General features: G+C 36.1%; 3 protein-coding genes across 6 annotated transcripts; 2 read left to right on the top strand and 1 right to left on the bottom strand.

Annotated features, from left to right (window-relative positions):
* The first annotated feature begins 1,026 nt into the window (after window positions 1-1,026).
* LOC140780496 (uncharacterized) lies at window positions 1,027-10,415 on the top strand. Of its 2 annotated transcripts, XM_073126096.1 has the most exons (12): window positions 1,027-1,233; window positions 1,322-1,362; window positions 1,446-1,546; window positions 1,633-1,707; window positions 2,536-2,618; window positions 4,054-4,105; window positions 5,868-5,960; window positions 6,718-6,786; window positions 6,879-6,980; window positions 7,227-7,295; window positions 8,265-8,321; window positions 9,947-10,415. In XM_073126096.1, the coding sequence occupies exons 1-12, from the start codon at window positions 1,163-1,165 to the stop codon at window positions 10,031-10,033; spliced, it is 900 nt and encodes a 299-aa protein (XP_072982197.1). In that variant the 5' UTR covers window positions 1,027-1,162; the 3' UTR covers window positions 10,034-10,415. The 2 variants fall into 2 exon arrangements, 1 of the variants encoding a protein (XP_072982197.1); XR_012107522.1 differs by lacking the exons at window positions 8,265-8,321; window positions 9,947-10,415 and adding an exon at window positions 7,730-7,801 and having other exon boundaries at window positions 1,042-1,233; window positions 7,227-7,644.
* Window positions 10,416-11,602: 1,187 nt separating this feature from the next.
* LOC140780479 (uncharacterized) lies at window positions 11,603-15,479 on the bottom strand. 2 transcript variants are annotated; one of them, XM_073126064.1, is made up of 6 exons: window positions 15,291-15,479; window positions 15,142-15,198; window positions 13,531-13,684; window positions 13,204-13,301; window positions 13,043-13,108; window positions 11,603-11,920 (listed from the first exon to the last, which is right to left on the bottom strand). In XM_073126064.1, the coding sequence occupies exons 1-6, from the start codon at window positions 15,408-15,410 to the stop codon at window positions 11,882-11,884; spliced, it is 534 nt and encodes a 177-aa protein (XP_072982165.1). In that variant the 5' UTR covers window positions 15,411-15,479; the 3' UTR covers window positions 11,603-11,881. The 2 variants fall into 2 exon arrangements, with proteins under 2 accessions (XP_072982165.1, XP_072982164.1); XM_073126063.1 differs by having other exon boundaries at window positions 13,033-13,108; window positions 15,291-15,463.
* Window positions 15,480-15,731: 252 nt separating this feature from the next.
* LOC140780357 (uncharacterized) lies at window positions 15,732-19,961 on the top strand. 2 transcript variants are annotated; one of them, XM_073125848.1, is made up of 2 exons: window positions 15,732-15,872; window positions 18,000-19,961. In XM_073125848.1, exon 2 carries the CDS (start codon window positions 18,023-18,025, stop codon window positions 19,664-19,666), a length of 1,644 nt encoding a protein of 547 aa, XP_072981949.1. In that variant the 5' UTR covers window positions 15,732-15,872; window positions 18,000-18,022; the 3' UTR covers window positions 19,667-19,961. The 2 variants fall into 2 exon arrangements, with proteins under 2 accessions (XP_072981949.1, XP_072981950.1); XM_073125849.1 differs by lacking the exon at window positions 15,732-15,872 and adding an exon at window positions 16,074-16,357.
* Window positions 19,962-20,421: the final 460 nt, after the last annotated feature.

Here is a 20,421-nt window from a genome sequence, read left to right as displayed (position 1 = left end):
CGCATGAGAAGGATAACGACAGCGGGGAGGCAACGATGCGGTGGAGCAATGATTAGGTGCCACAGGATGATACTCTATTAACTAGTGGTGATCCATTTCAACAACAGCGACAGGTCGAAGGATGACGAGGACAATAGTAGTGATGCTCCACTCTCCCTCCTCGACGACGCTATCACCCACAATGACGGTGCGCAGTGAAGCAGCAATCGGTGCCACGGTAGCGGCGCTCTATTCACGGCACCTCTCTATGTCCGCGCCACCACGTCGACTTCGCCACGGAGCAGGCAGCCTTATATGACCCAAGTAGATCCAACACCGCAATCCTTCTAGTGAACCGTGCTGTCGCCGCGACCCTCCTCTAGGTTTCAGCATCGACCTTGCCCCAAAACTACTTGAGCTCATTGTCGGTTGGAATCGTGGCATCCTTAGCGCACTTGTTGGAGCCGTGACGACTTGATATGAGAAAGAGAGAGAGTGGGAGGTGGACGGTCGGGTTTGCTAAAGGAGGATAATTGGGTGTTAAAAAAAACTATAAGTTAGTTAAGGGTATTCAAGTAATTTCATAATTTTATTTTATTTTGTTGGCTAAATCGATGAGCTTGTTAACTTATTACGGGTATAGGTTGTCATTACGTGTTTTTCGTCAATGCCGTTACTTACTTGATTTTATTTTAAAGTTTAAGGTGATATTGTAACCTACAAAAATTTAGGGAGTCTCCCTAAAAATCAGATATAGTTTAGGAGTTGTTAGACTAATTAACCCTTTCTTTTTACTACGAACATTTTATGACCCAATTTTTTTAAATTTTATTTAGGAGTCCAAATAATTTTTTTTTTAAATTTAAAAGATATATGTGAATATTTTTTTTAAGTTTATGAGAGTCTAAATGAGTAATAAAAAAAATCCTATCCTGATTAAAATTACAAGAACATTAAATATCACAAATAAATTTTTTTGGCTCACAAATATAAATTTAGTGGGCATTTTAATTTTAGCCAAACAAAACTAAATATTGTTGCCATAATTAAAAAAGTAAAACCTTTCGTCGCCCGCTCTCAGCAGTCATCTCCATTTCCATTCGAGGGTTTTAGGTTTACTTCCAAAGCTTTTTATTCCAATAAACACTCTTACCTTAACCGTGCGAATCGAAGAACCACACCAATGGCGTTCTCTCGCTTCGGATCTCTTCGGCGTCTCCATCGGGTTTTACAACCTCGACCGCTCCCATCCATGTAAACGGTTTCTCTCTTCCAACTCTCTCATTAAATCAACCAAATTTGCTAACTTATTTGATCGCTAACTTCTTTTGAGTTGCTTTAGATCTGGTCATTCTTCAATATTTCTGGACTCCGGACTCAAAGGTCTTGCATCAATCAAGGTTTAGTTCATTTGCTATTAGATTACTCTTTTCTTCTTTTGATGAAGAAATTATGTTATCCCAAAGGATTCTGTCACCAACGAGGCGGCATGAATTCCCCCTGTGGTATCAGCAGCATCTTTTGTAGAAGTACGAACGATTCGTTGACTTTAGTGCATTCCGTGAAGGTAATGTCATTTCATTGGAATTTGATTGCATGATTTGGATCATGGAGGATTCGACTATGTAATTAAGTGTGTTTCTTGGTTTTCAGGTCTTGGAACTGGCAATTCATTTGAGTGGCGCTAGGTCGATGTCAACTTCGAAAGTGCCAGTTGGGGCACGGAAGGTGAGTCCCATAGTCATGTTGTTTGGGAGAATGAAACTGACATTTTTTTTGGGTGTGGATATAATTCACATCATGGTTAGTGAAGTATGCTTAATTTTTGGGAAGGAATGTAAACGACACAGAATCAGTACTAGCTAAAGTAAAGTGAAGCTCAGACCATGCATCTACGGTATCTTAGTTTGTACTTAGTCTGTTACTGTGGTTGTTGATGCCTTGCATATTCTAATGGTTAGATCTTTTGTTTTCAACTAGTGATTGCCTTCCTTTATGGGCTGTCTTATTTTGTCGCCTTCTAGTTGAGTTCTCCTTCTCAATCACCTGGTTGTGTTGATTTATTGTATTTCCTTTTCTTTCTTTTTTTAAATTTGTGAACTATCAATTACCAATCTGTCAACGGCTGTTCTATACATTTTGTCTTTGCTGGTTTACTTAGTTGCTACGAAATTTAATGGGGAAGTTATGGATCATAAAATCAGCATCTTTTATTTTCAATTTGTCATTGTATAATTGATGAACAAAGATTGGCAACTTATATGCAATTTAAAATAATAAGTACATAATCCTCTTCTTTAGGCACTATATAGTGATATATATATATATATATATATATATATATATATATATATATATATATATATATCATGTTATGATAAATTAGGGTAAAACTGTTATTAGGATTTAGGGGACATTTATGTTAGTTGCAATATCTTGGCCTTTTCATCAGCTTATTTATTTGATGAAATCTGTTTGTAATGATCAAAGTCTGTGTAAATCTATAATCTTGCATGATTAGCTCAGCAAGAATATTGGACTTGTTGATATATGTAGGTGGGTTTGAAAGTGACTATGCTGAGCCCGGGATTTGTCTATGAGCCGTATAAGCCTCGTGAATCTATTCCATTTTGGAAAAGGTAGATCACCAATCTGTTACTCCTTTGATGAAATATTTCCAATCTGATGTTAGATCGTGCTTGCAAAAGATTTAATAACCAATTTTGAAGACTTTTTCAAAATAAGGTGTCAAATTCTCTTAATAACCATTAAATGTCATGCTTACCTAGTTGGCCTAATGAGTTCAATGAAGAGCTTTACAGGCATCATAGAGGTGTGTCAAGGCTTGTACAATTCCATGCACCTTGAGGATTGTTGTACAAGTATTATTGCAAGAGTCTAGACACTATTCTTATGAAAATTGTGAACAACTACGGTATCACATAGAATGGCAGGAGATCTAGGCTCCTTTTATATCTATTTGCTTCTTATTTAGAGAAAAATGAAAATGAAATGGAACACAATGCAAGCTTGTATGTAATATAATCTGCACAGGTTTCTACTTCTGAGAGAAGAAACTTAATAGATAGAATAATTTTGGCCCCGTTTGGATTGCGGTTAAGGGAAAATCTAGAGTAGTTGTTCTAATTTCTTATTCTTAAAATTGCACCTCTAATCAAGAGTAGGTAATTTGATGTTTGATTGTAAACTAGAATAATAGTGTAATAAATACTTTTGATATGACATAAAGTTAAGATAAAAGTACAAATAAGAAGTGAAAATTGATTCAGATACCTTTGATTTGACATATAAATTTAAATTAAAGTGCTCTCATTTTTTATAGCTATACAATCCATACTTGAGTGAGAAATGAGTTATGTGGGTGGTAGGAGAGAGGAGATGGGTGAAAAAATCGAGCGAGAATTTTTGGTTTATAAAATGAGATAGGTGGATAGTAGAAGTGAGAAGAGAGTATTTTTGAAATTATTTTAGTCAAATCAAGCGTAAAACTGTAATTGAGTTTATGTGGAATAATTTGAATAATATTTCTAATCTATAGTAGGGATAATTTGATGTTTGATTACAATTTAGTTCCTTAATCTATAATAGTAAAAAAGATAACCTAGAACCAAACGGGGGCCTTAGGCTCATTTCTCCAAGTAGATAGAATAGAGCCATTTTTTTGGTTTTATGCTCATTTTAACGCTTAAAAATAATATTTAGTTGTCTACATACTTATCTCTCTCTCTCTCTCTCAATCTGAAGTCTATTAGTTCTGATATGGTAAACTAAAAACAGAGATTGGATCCTTTGTGGAAATAATAATCATTAGGTGCTCCTATATGCTCCAAAACACATTTCCGTTGCATTCTCTTTTCTTGATTTTACTAAGGCACCCATGTCGTCATTATTAAAAGAAAATAATTTTTTATTTTTAATATGTGACGTAGTGAGCTGAGTCTTTGTCTTTAATTAGATAGCTCCCCTAAAATATTTATTTCTATGCTTTCCTCTTTGTTGAACTCATTTCTTCTAATATAATTGTCATCATATTAATTGTTTTGTTCTAATCAGATGGTTTACACCAAGTGGTTGGAGGAGAACTAAGGAGGATATTATACTGGAGGTACTTATTTGTTTGTTGAGTGAAAGATTAGTGCACCCAGAATGCAGGTTTTGTTATATATTCCCTCTCGACATTGATAATTTACTTATTCCAACCATTCTTTACATTTTTCAACTGTGTTGAGTCTAGTGATTGCTGATTGTATTATTTACTATTCTGTGAGGCCAAGCTTCTTTAGATAAATTTCTCTTTGTATTGAAAGTTTTATGTATTATTACAAGATGGCATTGTCCACACCTGTAGTGGTGCTTTTGGCTATGTTGTTATTTCTGAATTTTGCTGTCCACTCACACAAGTAGTTCTATACTTATGACTTCTATCTAACTAGTGTTTATGAAATAGCAAGGCAATTATAACAACTTCATACAAATTTCGATTTTGCATATTCATTTTTATATTCAAGTTTGAGACTGGAGCCTTATCTCTCCAGCATGAGGGCTGGGTATCTAGTAATGATATATAAGGCTGCGTACATTTTGTTTTCCTAGACCTGCATTGGAAGGAAATCTTGTGCATTGGACAAGGACACATGGCTAAGGATGAGTAACATATTATTTGGCTCTACCTTTTCCAATGAATTGCTAGGCATTAACAAATAAATTCATGTATAGATAAATACAAGGTGTTATTTTATTCCCTTGGGCAACCACTTTTGCTCAGTGATGCTTCCTTCTTAACAGTAAGGCAGTGATTTGATAAACTTTTCCGAAGATCTAAAGTTCTGTTAGCTGGTTCTAACTTTAAGTATATAAGAGAAGTTCTACTCGCTTCTCCCTCTGCTGATTTAGCTCATTGGAGTGGTAAACAATTGTTTTCTTATCTGTAAGTTGAGGGAGGCAACCCTTGTAATAGAGTGCTTGGTTGTGGTCTAGTCCTAACCTGTCAGTAAAATGTTTGGCCTGAGAATCCCATATGATCAGATGTCCACATCAACCCTCAATAATAAACCAAGTAAGATCCCCATAATCCTTCGTGATAATTCTGGAGGTGCAAAGGACTCTCGGTTCATATTCGAATCTGTCGTGACGATGAAAGGAATATTTTTTGATGTAGTTCGAGGTAAGTGGTTCCTGAAAAAGAATCTTATGGTGCAATGTTTAGGGCAGATAAGGGTCACTGTCAAGGATTCATAAGAATTACTAGCAAAGTAAGATGCTGGCCTGGAACAAGGGGTTGTTTGTTTCTTTCTCTCCACTCTATTTTTTCCTCAGCTGACCTTTATTACCAAGAAATTTCAAGCCCTAAAGCTGTTAAAAGCTAAACTGTGAAAAAATATCAATCTGTCTCCAACATGTGCTTATCTACAACACTGCTACCAATGCCAAAGTTCTTTGAAGTTGCCCTTAAAAATTTAAAACCCTTTTAATGTTGTGGCAGAGTAAGGAGTCATTTTCTTGTGAATTAGTAATTAACCCTACTTTTCAACCCTATTAATTGGCAGGGCAAAATATTTTATTTGCAAATCCTAATATTTGATTTTTGCTAATTTGCAATACAATATATAGTGTCTGTATTGGATGTTACTTGAATTATTAAGTCTGAAGTTTGACTATGAAGAATTTGCTATGAGACAAATAACTATAGTCATCACATGTGATTTCCGGAGTTTGAACAAGTACTTTAATGTATAGGGTTAGTTATGTATGATTCAATTGCCAATGGATGGTTATATACAGTCTCAAATGATAGGATAATTGTACTTATTGCGGCTGGCTCTGACATCAGCATTGAGCAGCTTGTTAAGCTTTCATCTTTCTTGCAGATGAAGAGTGCGTATGCCATTACAAGGTTGAGGAAAGTAACTGGCTATACGAAAAAGCTATTCTACCAACACGCTATCAGGATGTATAAGGAGGTATGACTCAACACATTGTTGCTGAAGTACATGAAATATTGATCTACAGTTGTTTGAAATATAACCTATTATGATCTTTTATCCTGATAGTTAACATCATCTTTAGCTTTTGATTCCTTGTGTAATGATGTATATATTGGATTCGGTAAAGATCTTGCTTCTTACCTTATTCACTCTCTTGTAATTGGTTGTGGTGTTAATTCTGGAAAGATCGCCTCTACCGAAACATTCCTGTGTCTTCGTGACTGTCCAGTCCAGCAGTCCACTGTTTCTCTTGGGTCCATGTGATTTCACACATATGACATTACTTCGAAGGACCTTCAGATGTGTTTACTAGGTGACTATCATTGCTTAGTTCCTGTCATGCTAAAGATAGGCCATTGCTCAGTTTGTAGTCACTTTGCAGTTGGGTAACTGGTAATTAAGATAGCTGGTTCTTATCATGCTTCAGCTTCCTTTATGTGTCAACTAGACTAACATCAAGCCACCATCATTTTCATCTGGTATTGCACTATTACCTTGCTTTGGGGTGCTATCTCTCCAAAAATTGTGAATATACTATTTATTATGCAGATAATGTGCTCCTTTAGATATCTCGACAAATTAATTCGAAGCATTGCCCTGAACATTTGCGTTCTTCCTACTGTAGATATATTATTGTCATCCACTATCTTCTTATGATTGATCCAATATCTGATTTTGTGCTCAAAACACTTCTATGTTGGATGATTCTATTTTTCGTTCCATATCTTTTCAGATCAACACTCTAATGGCCAATGGAGATGTGTCACCTCTTAGGAAAGTTGCTACAGAGAGGATGTATTCCGTAAGCTTTATTCTCTCTTATAGTAATCTGTATTCATTGGAATTTCACTCTTCATTTCTCATTCTTTTCCATCGTCTGTAATTTGATGAAAGACCCTCAAGAATGAACTAAAGCGAAGGGAATCAATGTGGAGCTCAGTTTATTGGGAACTAGTTGAACCTGTTGTGAGTATTCGGACATTGCGTGCACGCATGGTAAGAAGTCTTTTTAAGTAATTTGTATACAAATTACCTGCAACTATGTGATGATACTGAACAAATTTTAAATTTGTAAAAGGAAAAGCCCCATAAAACATATGATACAGACATAAGTAAATGGATTATGTATGAATGTGGTTCATACTGAACATCTAAAATGTTATCAAAGAGTGGATTAGTTCTTTCCTGCTTGCTCTCTCAGTCAGTTGATTTATTTATTTATCATTGTTTCCTTTCTGGCAGATTGGCATAGATAAGAACAATCTTGATAAAGCTTTTGTACAGCTTACAATTGAATTTACTACGAAACAGGTATGATCTGCAGTACTTTTGGCACTGTAAGACTCTTCTTTTTTGTGTGTGCGATGATACAACATAGCACACACGATCATGTTATATTAAGTGCATGAGATGAGCTTTGTGCCATTATTTTAGATCTGGTATTCTTTCTTGTTCTTTTTTTTAATCATTTTGCTCCTAATGAGGTCCATACACTCTTTCCTTTGTGGTGAAAGGACAATCACCTTCCTTTACTTAGTTGTAGAAGCTGGTTTTGAGATATGAGCTAGGAATCACCATGGCAAGTATGCTAACACGTGCTAGTCGGCATGCACCATGCTAGAGCCTTAATGGCACCAATTCCAGGGACTGGCGGTATAAGGTTATAATATTGTTTTTTTTTAAGGCTAGTCATGAAGATTGCATGTCCATCTTTGTTTTGCACATGCTAATCAAGCCAATTGCAGATTTTTCTCCTACCATACTATAAACCAGTAAAGCCATACATGAAAAGCAAAATTCAAGCTAGCTAGCTCTCAGTAAGCATTGTATCTAATCAAATTTCTTATTCTCTGTTGTTGAGCACTCCATCTTGAGTTTAGCTATCTGGTGGCTATGAGCTATGCTAATTTGCTCAGCCTGCTTTGAGGCTCTGTCATGGTTGTTGATTCTTGCAGCTACTTGACTCTAGGATTCTAGATAAGGCATCACATTACCTTGAAATTTCGACCTACTCAAGGAGAATATGAACTATTAGGCTGTCTCTGTTATTAGCAAAGATTTGATGCAGTTTCTTAATTTAGATCAGCTCACCTGGCATTATTTATGATATATTCAAAAACTGACAAAAGTCGAGTCTGAGTCTTGTTGTTTTATTTTTCTTTTCTCCTTTATTTGTTAGCGTTGATTTGATCAAGTTGCTAATAATAGAATAAGCCTTTTAACCCTTCATGTTAGATGTTACTCATTGGAACACTAATTTGCTGCACATTTGCTCTGCAGAAGTTTGAAGCCTATGATGCAAAAGGGTCTGTTGTCTCAGGAGATAAAACGAAAGAGGTTCATATATACTCTTCCTATGTTTCGAGTCAAATTAATGTTTTACAAGTTTGTTCTTCTGGATACTTTACTTTTTCACTTTCGTAAACTATAGAGAGTTCCACATCTTATTTTTCTGGCAATTCCTTAGGTATAAGCTTAGGTTACTTTACTATTTTGCTGTTCGACAGTACCTTCATTAATAGTAAGATTGTTGATCTAGTCTAGCTCTCATTATTTGCTGGTTTTAACTCTGCATCTGGAACAAGATACCATTGTTAAAATTGAAACAATGCTTAGGGAGGAGGAAGCACTGGTTTGGAGATTATATTTCTCTATGTAGCATTTTGTAGAAAGTCATGCAAGAATACAACTTTTATGAGATGATCACTTATAGTTGTAACTTGTTTTCATCATGTTCATAGTGGGATAATAATAGATCATGTCAATGAGCAGAATTCTGATATGTGGAAGTAGAAAGATATTCTTGGACTTGTGAGAAGAATTGCTGCAAATCAATTTCTGTCACTCTTCCTTAATCTAAACATTTGCATACTCTTCTTGGATTATTCACTCCGTCTCTTTTTCCCAAAGATCTTGCTTAAAAATTGTGGGACCTTCCAGCATGATAATGCTGGAGTCCATTTTAAAATAATACAAAGTTAAGGTTATGTAGCACTGTAGCCATCTTGATTTTAGACTATCATTGAAAAGTAATGGTTTGCCTGCATATTCTTTGATTTTTGTTCTCTTTTTTCTATTTTAAATATATATCCTTTTATCTTCTATTTGTTCTACTGTAAATTGAATTCCACCTATGTGTTTCTCTTATCCCTTATCTAGATTGGACCCATTTTATCCTAAAATCTTATCCCAACTGAACTGGAATTAACCGAAAGTGATGAGTCCCTCAGAATGTGGTTCCTATTGGTGTAGGATTTGAGTTAGTATTACTCTCATGTTTTATTTTTATGTTTATTTATACCTTTTCTTCATGGAACACAGTAAACATTCGATCATGAAACATAGTAAACATTCAAGATAATTTTGCTCGTGAATCCCAACCTCCTTAATTTATATTTCCTACAACTTTGTTCTACTCTTACAAGGTGCAGGAAAAGCTATCCAAATCTTATGAGTTTTACTGATTAATGTTGTCCACCAGCCCAGACTAACATCCTTCAATGCTGGACACAGCTTGCCACTCCTGTTCCAACTACTTTCCACTGTTGCTATGTGCTGACCCCTTATGTGTAGTCTCAAATCCTTAAAACTATTTCAAAGTATGATTGCTATAACTTCTTTTGCATCCAGAGAAGCTACGTATCATTTCCACATAAGAACATTTTTGGAATTTGGTCGCTTGATTTTTGTGATACAGGACAAAGCTTTGCACGTGTGACAAATCTTCAGAACTGGTCCTTTTCAATTCTTCGCTTGATTTTTGTGGTACAGGACAAAGCTTTGCATGTGTGTTTTGAATGAGATTTGCGTACCCATTATTTCCTCTTTCAATTGTAATTTGGCATATAGTTTAGGACATATTTCTATAAGTAACTTGGCACAGAACATTTTTGCAACATCATGTACCTAATAAAGTTCTGATTATGTGTCTAACTGTGGATAAGACAATATTTTATGTGCAGGTACTTGTAAAAGACATTTGGGTGTTTGAGAGATCTCTCTTTCATCCTGGAGCAGACTGGCGTCTTTGTGCAAGGATTTTGTTATAGCCTTATAGGTTCTCTGCAGGCATATGCCACTGATTTATCTCAAAAGCAAATTGATGCTGGTATCTGCAAGTCGCAACGTCACATGGGTGCGGGGAATTATACTGGAGGATGACAGCAACTTTTTTCATGCCAATTTATAGAAACCTCTTTAAAAACTGCATGCAATAAGGAGAAAGATGATTTTAATGAACAATTATAGAGTTTCTGTTCAATGTATTTGTCATATCGTTCCTTTTCTCCAATGATAAAGTAGGTTTGTTGTAAATTTTTGTTTTGGACAGCAGCTCATTTTCTTGACGCCGTAATGAGCATGAGCAAGACACAGGTCAATTGTTTCTTAGGAAATTCTTGATTAATTTATGCTGTATGAACATGATCAGAAGATGCTACTGCGTCAGTGCCCTTTTCTCTGAGTCAAATTGATGCGTCTATTTTAATTTATGATGCAATCATTACATAATATTGAGATTTATTTTCTATTGACATTGATGTGATAGAAGTTCTTACCTTAGATTAAGAAAAAAAGTTGATCCAGGCTCCTACTGAATACGTATGAAGAACAAGACTTGCAATAACGCTTCCAACTGCTTTGAAGTTACTGGATTCCGGAGAAACTCAAAAGAAGTTAAAGGTGGCATTTGGATGTGGTATGGTGTTTGAATGTTCATTTTTTGTTCATTTTTAAACTTAAATAAGTTAGCTTAAATTAGTTTAGTCTAATACAGTGTCTGAATGTAAATCAGTATAGTTGTGTATTAATTATTAAAATGATGTATTTTCAAGTGTGAAATAATACTTGTATTGTGTTGGTAAATATAAGTTATTGGATGAAAGATGAGAAAGAGATAGGATTACTGAACTGCTGCGCTCAGTGTATATTAAACGGATTAATGTTCCTGTACAGTAGTTTTACCTGGCGTTACCTCTGGGTAGGTTAAATTTGCAGAATGTGAAGCAGCACATATATTTGAGTGATTTTTCTTTTAATGTGAAGTGAAGCAGCACATATTGCAGTATGAGATTTCTTGTAACGAAATTTGTCCTTCCAGATAGGTAATTATAGCTTTATTTCAAAGGGATTTATCAGATTATTCGTTCACCTTACGGAACAATAAGCACGTAATAATTTTCTGAGATCTACTTTTTAATTTATTTACCTAAAATAGATAATATCTAAATTAAAAAATTTTAATGGGTCTATTTTTTTATTATTATAGTCCTAACTAAAATACTTAACTTGTAAGCGTTTTTATTGAGACGATGCACCAAACAAGCTATCAACCATCAGATTTCGATGCACCAAACAAGCTCGATCTTTTCCGGGAGAAAAAGGAGATCAATTTAATCATGGGAAAATGATGTTCTCAAGATGTATCAGCTCTTGTTAACATGATTCCCTAAATCATGCATCACTACCATTAACGGTTTAAAATTTTGGCCTTTCAATTCAAATGGACATTAGGAATCTTCAGAATTATGATACCGGCAATACATTTGTGCCTGCAATCAATAGATTTCCACTGTGGTAGAAAAGAACTCACAGCGTATAAATTAAACTGGAAATAAAAATCACTCCCAACTTGACCTTCATTGTAGCTATATATGGAACTGAAATGGTTTACAAAGATGCATAACAACTTTGATATCAGAAGAAATACAGTAAAAAGGTTTAGTAGATTGTCTACCTGTCTCTGAATAATCTAAAATAATATGGACTGTATAAATAGGGCATAAGATAAGCATAAACTCTGTTAAATTATCTGATATGAAGTACTCTTAATGTTTAAGCACCAGCAATAGCCCCCAAGTTCCAAAATTTCAAACAATTTGAACATGCCAATGGTGACGTCAGCGGATTGGAAGACCCCCACCAGAATACTCCACTTCCTGAAAAACATAGCACATGTTCATAAGCTAGGTATCCAAATCTATCAAATGCAGCAGTGTCATCACAAAAAGTTCATAAATTTATCCAAATGCATGGAACATAGCTCAATAAGATTATCAGGCAGATACATATGTATGAATACCAACATGTTTGACAGCATGCTACAAATGATACTGAGTAGTCGCTGCTTTTCTATTCTTTTATTGCATATATAGTGCTTAAAAAGATTTACTTGCTTACAGTGACATTATATCTCCAACATTAAATGCAGTAAAATAAAGAATGCTTTTACATAGTCAGGTGAGGAAATGTGGGAGGAGTGTGATTTGGACTGCACATCTAATTTTGGTTAGTAGAGACTAGAGCCTTTTAGTGAGACATGTTAACTAATGATATTTGTGGGTTTTACGACACTTAGATATCAATGGCAACCTATGATTTAGTGATAAAACGGAGTGCCCGAACTATTTTGTGTGCACAGTAGATACTCTTAGATGCTGATGTAATTTTACACTTTATATATTACAGCTAGGACTCTCCTTCTCACACCTCTCGGGATTCTATGATATTCCCTTGCCAGGATTTCAGACTAGAGGATCCATATAACTTTCTAGATATCAAGAGTGTTACCAGCTTGTATTAGGGAGACACAATAAAGGAGACTTAGTGGCCCCTTATTAAGAAAATGAGAAGCTCAAAGTGATAGTTGTTTTGCACGTCATCTCTGCGATGATCTGTGGTAAAATAAAGGAAGACTTTTATCTTAATATTTAGTTAATCTCTTTCAGTTTTGAGCAGCCTTGCTTATCAACATATCTTATTAAAAGTTAACACAAGATACATACAATGAATAATTAAATGCAAAACATTACTCTCAGCATGCTAATGCAATTAGAAATAACAAATCTGTTCTAATCTTGTAAGAAACAGATGATATTACTTTTCCCATATTCTTCAAAAACAACACAACAGATAAATGCAATAATTTAGAATATCAGCTGACTTCTCATTATGTTGAATGATGAATATATATTTTCTTATTTTAACTTCAGAAAGAGCAACATAAAAGCTAAAATATATGGGAGAAACAGAAATAGGCCTGATACTAAACTGAGCCATACTTGAGCAGGAGCTAGAGAGGAAACCCAATCTGATGCATGTGTTGGGAGAAGACCCAAAGTGTTCAGCTATCAAACAAAGCAAGAATTTGTTAAGAAGAAAAAGGTTAACAAAATTTAAAGAGAGTGAGTAGTCGATTCATTTTTTATTTAGCATAGCTTACCTTCCACACACCTAAAGTCAGCGCAGCCAAGTTAAGGGCAATAAAGAGCAGCTTAGGTGCAAGGGTATCTACCTTTGAATCCTTGTACGGATCAAAAACTGCCAAAAACATAAAAAGGAAAGACATGATAACACTACCTACATAAGGAGCATAAAACAACACTCCATAACATCATAAGCGACCAATTATTAGAAAAGAAAGGCACAAAAGATATTAAATGTGGTCAAGAAATGTATGCACATAAAAGAATAGCACTGGAAAGGTAAATCTACTGTTTCTGATGCATGAATTACCAACAATAATTGACATAGAAGTGTGGTACCATACCCTTTCCAACACCTTGAAGGGCACTTATTGGTTGCCAAAGTGCTGAGAATGTGATGCCAATACTGAATAAATGCACCGTACTTCCAGCCATCCACATCATGAAGCCCATCATCAGCAGGTTCTTAAAAGGAGCTTGTGCCACTTCCCAGGCTTTCTTCATATAGACAAAATATGGGGAGATTTATCAACATGATGAATGTATATAATGCAAATCAATTCAATGGAAATGCAATTAGCACTTGAAAAGATCGAAAGAGTACCACTAAATTGATACTAAAAACACTCAGAGGAGATTACCACGGAGTATGTACCTATGCCATTCAAATTTTAACAACAGAAACTGCAAACAGATTAATATGTAGGCATGCTCAAGGTGATCAGTGAAAGTTGAAGAGAATTCAAGGTGACAAAAGAAAAAATTTATTGCACTAACTCTATTATCCACTTCAAGCTAAATAAATTTCCTCAACCCTTGTGGCACCAAATTTTCAGTATCATCTTTAACATATCAGAGGAAAGATACAAATATATGTTAAAACAAATGAGCTGTTACCATCTTCCACAATTTTTACTGTCCACCCACCCAATAGACTGGCTCTGAATGGATAACAAACCATGAATGAAGTACAATTTTCACATTCGGTCTTCAATCTAGTTGCAACCCTCTAGAACTTGTACTAGATTATTAGCCAAGACAACTCTAGGCCATAGAGGAATTCATCATGAAATCAACAGCACAAATTGGCTAGTACGGTGAATTACCAAATTGGTTGCACCGTTGCAATTCATTATTTGTCTAATGATTCTTATCTCTAAGGTGAAGCTAACTCAAAGAGCAAAATGACCGAACAATAGGATAGACGATGGAAAAAGACAGTGGGAAAAATCTTAGATTAGGTCCTGGAATACCAGGAAGTTTCTGAATGTCGATTCAATTTTGATGGCTTTCCACTATATCACGCCGGGTATAGAATCATACATTTATGTTTAGTATAGACACAGTGTCTAGTATGATTTTAAGTGAGCAAAACATATACCAGGGGACTATCTAGATATCTAATGAAACTCCTAGTGTAGCTAAATTTATTACAAAGAATTAAATTTCATTTTAATCATTATCTGAGGAAAGTAAACAATGTCGCACAACTATGTTTCAGCGGACAAAGTGAAACCAATTTTTCTTTTTATATAATGCAAGATCAAATACTTCATCTTAACCTTCAAAATCCCAAATAAAATTTATAAAATAGTTATTATTCAATCAAATATCATAGTTATCCGTTTGCAAAATCATAAACCAAGAATAGAAATCATTGTTTAATTGCAAATATGAAATGCAAATCTATTCTTTTAAGCTATATTTATGGAGCTTTGTAGCATGTATCCATCTTAACCTCTTCTTAAGTAATATTATACTTCGATCACGTCCCTCTGAGGCTCCGACCTGACGGCCTAGGCATTCACATAACAATTACTTAAAATTACTTAATCAGTACATAAAATGAGACAAAAAATCGCATAATAAATTCTACATAATAAAATGGAAAAGAAAAAAAAAAGAAGATTTTTGAACCAAATCATCATTAAGAAGGAGCTCAAAAGCTCTGGTACCTGCGATTTCCACGCCGCCTCCGCGTCCTTCCTCTGACGGCTCGTACTTGCGTCATCCTACAAGTTGAAGAAAAGGATCTACATTCTTCGTATAAATCCTTAGAAAGAGATCGAGATCGACATAGAGAGAGAAGAGAGGAGAAGAGTACGAGATCGAGGGCGGATCGATTGAAACCAAGTGGATCGGGGATGTCAGAATTGTTGTTGGAGGAGGAGTTCTCGCCGAACTCCACTGCCCATCGCCGAGCCAATCCCTTGCCCTTTTCCATCGCTTCGAGAGGAGGAGGTTTCGTCACTTCCGATCGAGCGAAAAAGGTCTCGAGATCTTTCCTAGTATATAATATAATTACCATTATGGGCTATGGCGTATAATTATGCGTCAAACACCATCCGGCCCGATAACCCAAACCCGATCCGGATCCAAAATGGATCGTTAGTTTTTGGGCCCACTCTGGCCCAAATCCAATAGGCTCGGATTGGAGTCAATCCCCACCATCCACTTCATCCTCATGGATCTTGGCGCTCGAGAGGTACTGTAGCATTAATTGTTTGGGCCATTTCACCATCGTGGTACTAATCGGACGGTCGGTACTCTCTCCTGTTCTAACCCTAACCAATCCTTTCGTTGGTAAATTCGAACTCCGCCTCCATTCTCCCGCTCCTCTCCCACACGGCGACGACCCCTCTCTCTCTCTCTCTCTCTCTCTCTCTCTCTCTCTCTGTTAATCCCGGTAAGTTTCTCCCTTTTATCTTGTTCTTGCTTCGTAGAGTAGGAAGTTTGATTCGGTGGAATAGATTTGCTAGATAAGATAATGTGGAGTAAAGGAGCAACCTTCACTTGCAGAATAGGTTCCTAGAAAACTTCCAGTTTGTCGGTAGTGATGCTACTCTTGATCTGCACTTTAAATTTCAAAATTTGTGTAGTGCCTTTCGAGGCAATCACCGTCAGATTTGACATGATATTACAGCGTGTCCACAATGCAACACAGTGGATCTTGCAAAATTCCTGGCATAGAAATATCAGGGAAGAGAGAATGAAACGGAGTTCCTTATGGAGTGGATTTTGAGATTTAAAAGCTATCCTTAAAGTTGGGGGAATGTTTTGTGGAGAGGGTATGGTTGTCTCAAGTCCTCATTTCTTGAAGACGTCCGAGGTTTTGTGGAGAATTTGCAATATTTGGGGCAATGTGTTAGACAACTGAGAAATGACGCTAAGGTAGTTGTGGTTTTACAAAGAGAGAATTTAATTATTAGAGTGGAGTTTGAAGAAAAAGGTGTAATGTCATTTTATAATTTGCTATTGTCTGGACTCTGGAGTGACTGTATATCACAAGGTTGATAGTAATATGAAACTAAAGTTATTTATATGCCATCTTATTGCTTTAAATAAATTAACAAATAAAATGGATTTTGCAATACTGATCCTTATGTTGTTTCTGATCTGCTAATTTTGTTGGTTGGATTGTTATTATCATGTTCCTGTTATGATGCTTTGTCTCCATTTTGTTGCTTATAATTGCCAAGTCCTGGTTTTCTTGCTTACCCCCCTTATATTTTTTTCAGGGATCTTTATCATTCATTCTAAGAGATTATTTCTTTTTCCCAGTTTTGTCATTTTCAGAATTTCGGCAAAATAGATTATGCTGTTTGAAATGCCAGTTACTCATATTCAATATGTTCTGTTATCTTTCTTGCACTACCCTGTCCTTGTATTCATCACCCTCATGTTAGCTTGGTGATTGAAGATCCATCACGCAAAGGCTTCAAGAATTTATTTAACACTTTTGTGGTTGCCTTGGTTTATTTGATCCACCATCTTATGCACAAGATCATCTTATATTTTCTTATTTGCAATTTTTGACTGTGTAGTTCATTTTAGAGGTTTGTACATGCAAAGGATATCCCATTGTTGGGCTCTCTTGTATATTTAAATCTCTTGAATTTTTCAAATATAAGGTACTGCAATCATTAGACCTCAAACATTTAGTTGCAATTATAAGCCCATTTATTCTCACCCTATTGACTTGTCATTCTGTCTTAATGGGGGAGTATGTGTTATTTACTTACTTTATATGCTCTAGCATCATTTTACCTTTGTCTGTAACCCTAAAACCTAAAACAAAGTTGAAAATTCAATGTCTGAGCAACTTGTCTATTCATTAGTCATTACAAACATGACGGAAATAGGTATAGGTAGATTTCTTCATTAGAAAGGAAGGTTCAAGCTTGGAATGGGTAGTTGTGAAACCTGGAAAATTCAGTTGAGAGTATCAATGTTGAAAATTTTATGCTTGTTCATAAATCATATTTTGAGTTTTTGGCTAATTTAAACTTTCAAGATATATTAGTTTACAGTTGACCTTATATAGTCACTAGAACGAAGTATAATTCATAATAGAAGGTGCCTTTGATGTTGTATTGCTTGGGGTTTATATTTGCACAACCATCTTATACACCTGATTCGTGATCTTGGGTTTGCCTTGTTGAAAAGATTAGTGTTGTGTAGACATTGTTTCTTTTATGTTCACTAAGTCCTTAGATATTCTTCATTTAATAGTTAATACAATGTTGATTAGTTGATAATAATACCATATTGACCATGTATTCTAAAAGAGAGTTAGAGACGAAGTGAAATTCAAGTGGAATAGATTTCTTTTCCTTTTCTATTTTCCATTTAGTTATTATAGATTTGGTGTCCAGGATTTGCTGCTTTCTATTTGCTTTCATATATTAAAAACCTATGCTAGTTCTGTATAAGCTTTTCTATTAGATATTTCCGTAGCTAGTGTAATGGCTTCTGTTTTCACATGATCATCCGGTATCATATGTTTTCTAATAGTAATTATGCAACCCTGCAGGATAAGAATTATCGATATTTAATATGGAAACTGCTACTCAAAAATTTCAACCCCGCACATTCTCAATCAAATTGTGGCCTCCTAGTGAGACGACAAGATTGATGCTTGTGGAGAGGATGACTAAAAACCTTTCATCGGAGTCGATATTTTCTAGGAAATATGGCCTTTTGAGTGAGGAAGAGGCTACTGAGAATGCTAAACGGATTGAGGAAGCATGCTTTGATTCTGCAAATGAACATTTCATGAAAGAGCCTGATGGGGATGGGAGTTCTGCTGTTCAGCTGTATGCCAAGGAAACCAGCAAGCTCATTCTGGAAGTGCTAAAGAGAGGTCCAAGGCCTAGAGAGGATACAGAAGCAAGTGTAGTCAATAAGTCCGTTGTCCTTGGTAAAACTGTTTTTGATATTTCTGGTGGTCGTCGGGCTTTTATTGACGCTGAGGAAGCCAAGGAAGTACTTGCTCCACTTACGGAAGAAGGGAACTCATATTCAAAGATTTGTCTTAGCAACAGAAGCTTCGGTATTGATGCAGCTCGTGTTGCTGCACCTGTCCTTGCATCTCTTAGAAAGCAGCTGACAGAGGTAGACCTCTCAGATTTTATTGCAGGAAGGGCTGAAGATGAAGCTCTTGAAGTCATGCGGATATTCTCATTAGCTTTGGAAGGGTGTGTACTGAAGTACCTCAACCTCTCTGACAATGCATTAGGTGAGAAAGGTGTCAGGGCATTCGAGGCACTCCTAAGATCACAGAATAGCTTGGAAGAGCTTTACTTGATAAATGATGGTATATCTGAGGAAGCTGCAAAAGCTTTATGCGAACTTATCCCATCAACAGATAAGCTTAAGACCCTCCATTTCCATAACAATATGACAGGAGATGAGGGTGCAACTGCAATTGCTGAGGTACTTAAGCGCTCTCCTCTACTAGAAAACTTCAGGTGTTCGTCAACAAGGGTGGGCTCCGATGGTGGAACTGCTCTGGCCCAGGCATTGGGGATCTGTACTCACATGAAGAAGCTTGATCTCCGAGACAACTTGTTTGGTGTGGAAGCTGGGATTGCCCTGAGTAGATCTCTTGAAAATCTTGTTGGTATTACTGAAATTTATCTTAGCTATCTTAATTTAGAAGATGAGGGGGCCATAGCAATTATCAATGCTCTCAAACAGTCTGTTCCTTCACTGGAAGTCCTTGAGATTGCTGGAAATGAGATAACAACTAAAGCTGCTCCAGCACTGTCCGAGTGCGTGGCTGCCAAGAAGTCCCTTACGAAGCTTATCCTGTCTGAGAATGAACTGAAGGATGATGGTGCAATTATAATTGGCAAAGCTCTCGAGAGTCACACACAACTCAAGGAATTCGATTTCAGTAACAATATGATAAGGAGGGTTGGAGCTAGGTGCTTGGCTCAGGCGGTCTCAAATAAGCCCAATTTTGTGCTCTTGAACATCAATGGGAACGCCATATCTGATGAAGGCATTGATGAGGTAAAGGAGATTCTGAAGGCTGGTAAGAACTCATTGGACGTGCTCGGGCCGTTGGACGAGAATGATGTTGAAGGTGAAGGTGAAGAGGAGGAAGAAGAGGCTGAAGGGGAGGAAGGCAGTGCTGAAGAGGATGGTGGTGAATTAGAGTCAAAACTTCAGCATCTCAATGTTGAGCAGGACTAATGGGTCAATTAGGTTCAAGTATTTGAATCTGTTTCAGCTTTTTCTTAGGGTAACACTTGTAACACATATCTGGCTCTGCTATTTACTGAGCTGTGAGTCAAGCTGCTGGTGGAGCTTGGCAATCTATCTCTGTACTTGGTAACCTCTGTTACTACTATTTCGTGCCCGTCCTTTGTTGTTGGCTTATAACTTTGCTCCTGCCCCTATGATTCTTAGATTTGTATCATTGGGAAAACATTTGGGTAGAACCTGTTGCTCTCCTTATACGCTTATTGATGAATGCTTTGTTTGCGAATTACCGGATTAGGGTTAGTTTCTCCTTTTGATAGGGGCACCATGTTGCCAGTTATTATAATAGCAAGCTTAAATGCAACAGATGGCTTTTTACATTATTATCGCATGATTAACATTGTTGGTCCATTAGCTGCAACTAGAGTTATCTGTTCATATCTATCATCCATCTGTATGCCAATGTTACTGCTGTTGCTAGAGTTTTATTCTAAGAGCAGTTCCTTCAAAAGAAAGACTAATATATTGTAGCAAAACAAGAAAAACAGAAGATCCAAGTTCATCATTTCAATCATCCCTAGTATGGTAAATATACTAAATGGCTTCTTGATTGGATAGTCTTTTAATGTCCTAGAGGATCTAAAGAAATTGAACAATAATGCAAAGCAGTCCCCGGTGATGCTGAAACTAAGAATTCTAATGATGATCTGAGTGCTGGTAAGAATGCCACATAGCAACTTCTTACA

This window comes from Typha latifolia, chromosome 1, assembly GCF_019914945.1.
Source record: "Typha latifolia isolate L0001 chromosome 1, TyphaL0001v2, whole genome shotgun sequence".
Lineage (NCBI taxonomy): Eukaryota > Viridiplantae > Streptophyta > Magnoliopsida > Poales > Typhaceae > Typha > Typha latifolia.
The sequence above is the reverse complement of the archived record's forward strand: the minus strand, read 5'-3'. Positions and strand labels throughout refer to the sequence as shown.

Coding starts and splice junctions, on each gene's coding strand:
- LOC140780496 (XM_073126096.1), top strand. CDS start 1,163: ATGGCGTTCTCTCGCTTCGGATCTCTTCGGCGTCTCCATCGGGTTTTA. Junction 6,787..6,878: donor CTACAGAGAGGATGTATTCC/GTAAGCTTTATT, acceptor ATTTGATGAAAG/ACCCTCAAGAATGAACTAAA. Junction 6,981..7,226: donor GGACATTGCGTGCACGCATG/GTAAGAAGTCTT, acceptor CCTTTCTGGCAG/ATTGGCATAGATAAGAACAA.
- LOC140780357 (XM_073125848.1), top strand. CDS start 18,023: ATGGAAACTGCTACTCAAAAATTTCAACCCCGCACATTCTCAATCAAA.
- LOC140780479 (XM_073126063.1), bottom strand. CDS start 15,410: ATGGAAAAGGGCAAGGGATTGGCTCGGCGATGGGCAGTGGAGTTCGGC. Junction 15,199..15,290: donor ATCGATCCGCCCTCGATCTC/GTACTCTTCTCC, acceptor TTCAACTTGTAG/GATGACGCAAGTACGAGCCG. Junction 13,685..15,141: donor AGGCGGCGTGGAAATCGCAG/GTACCAGAGCTT, acceptor GTCTATATGAAG/AAAGCCTGGGAAGTGGCACA.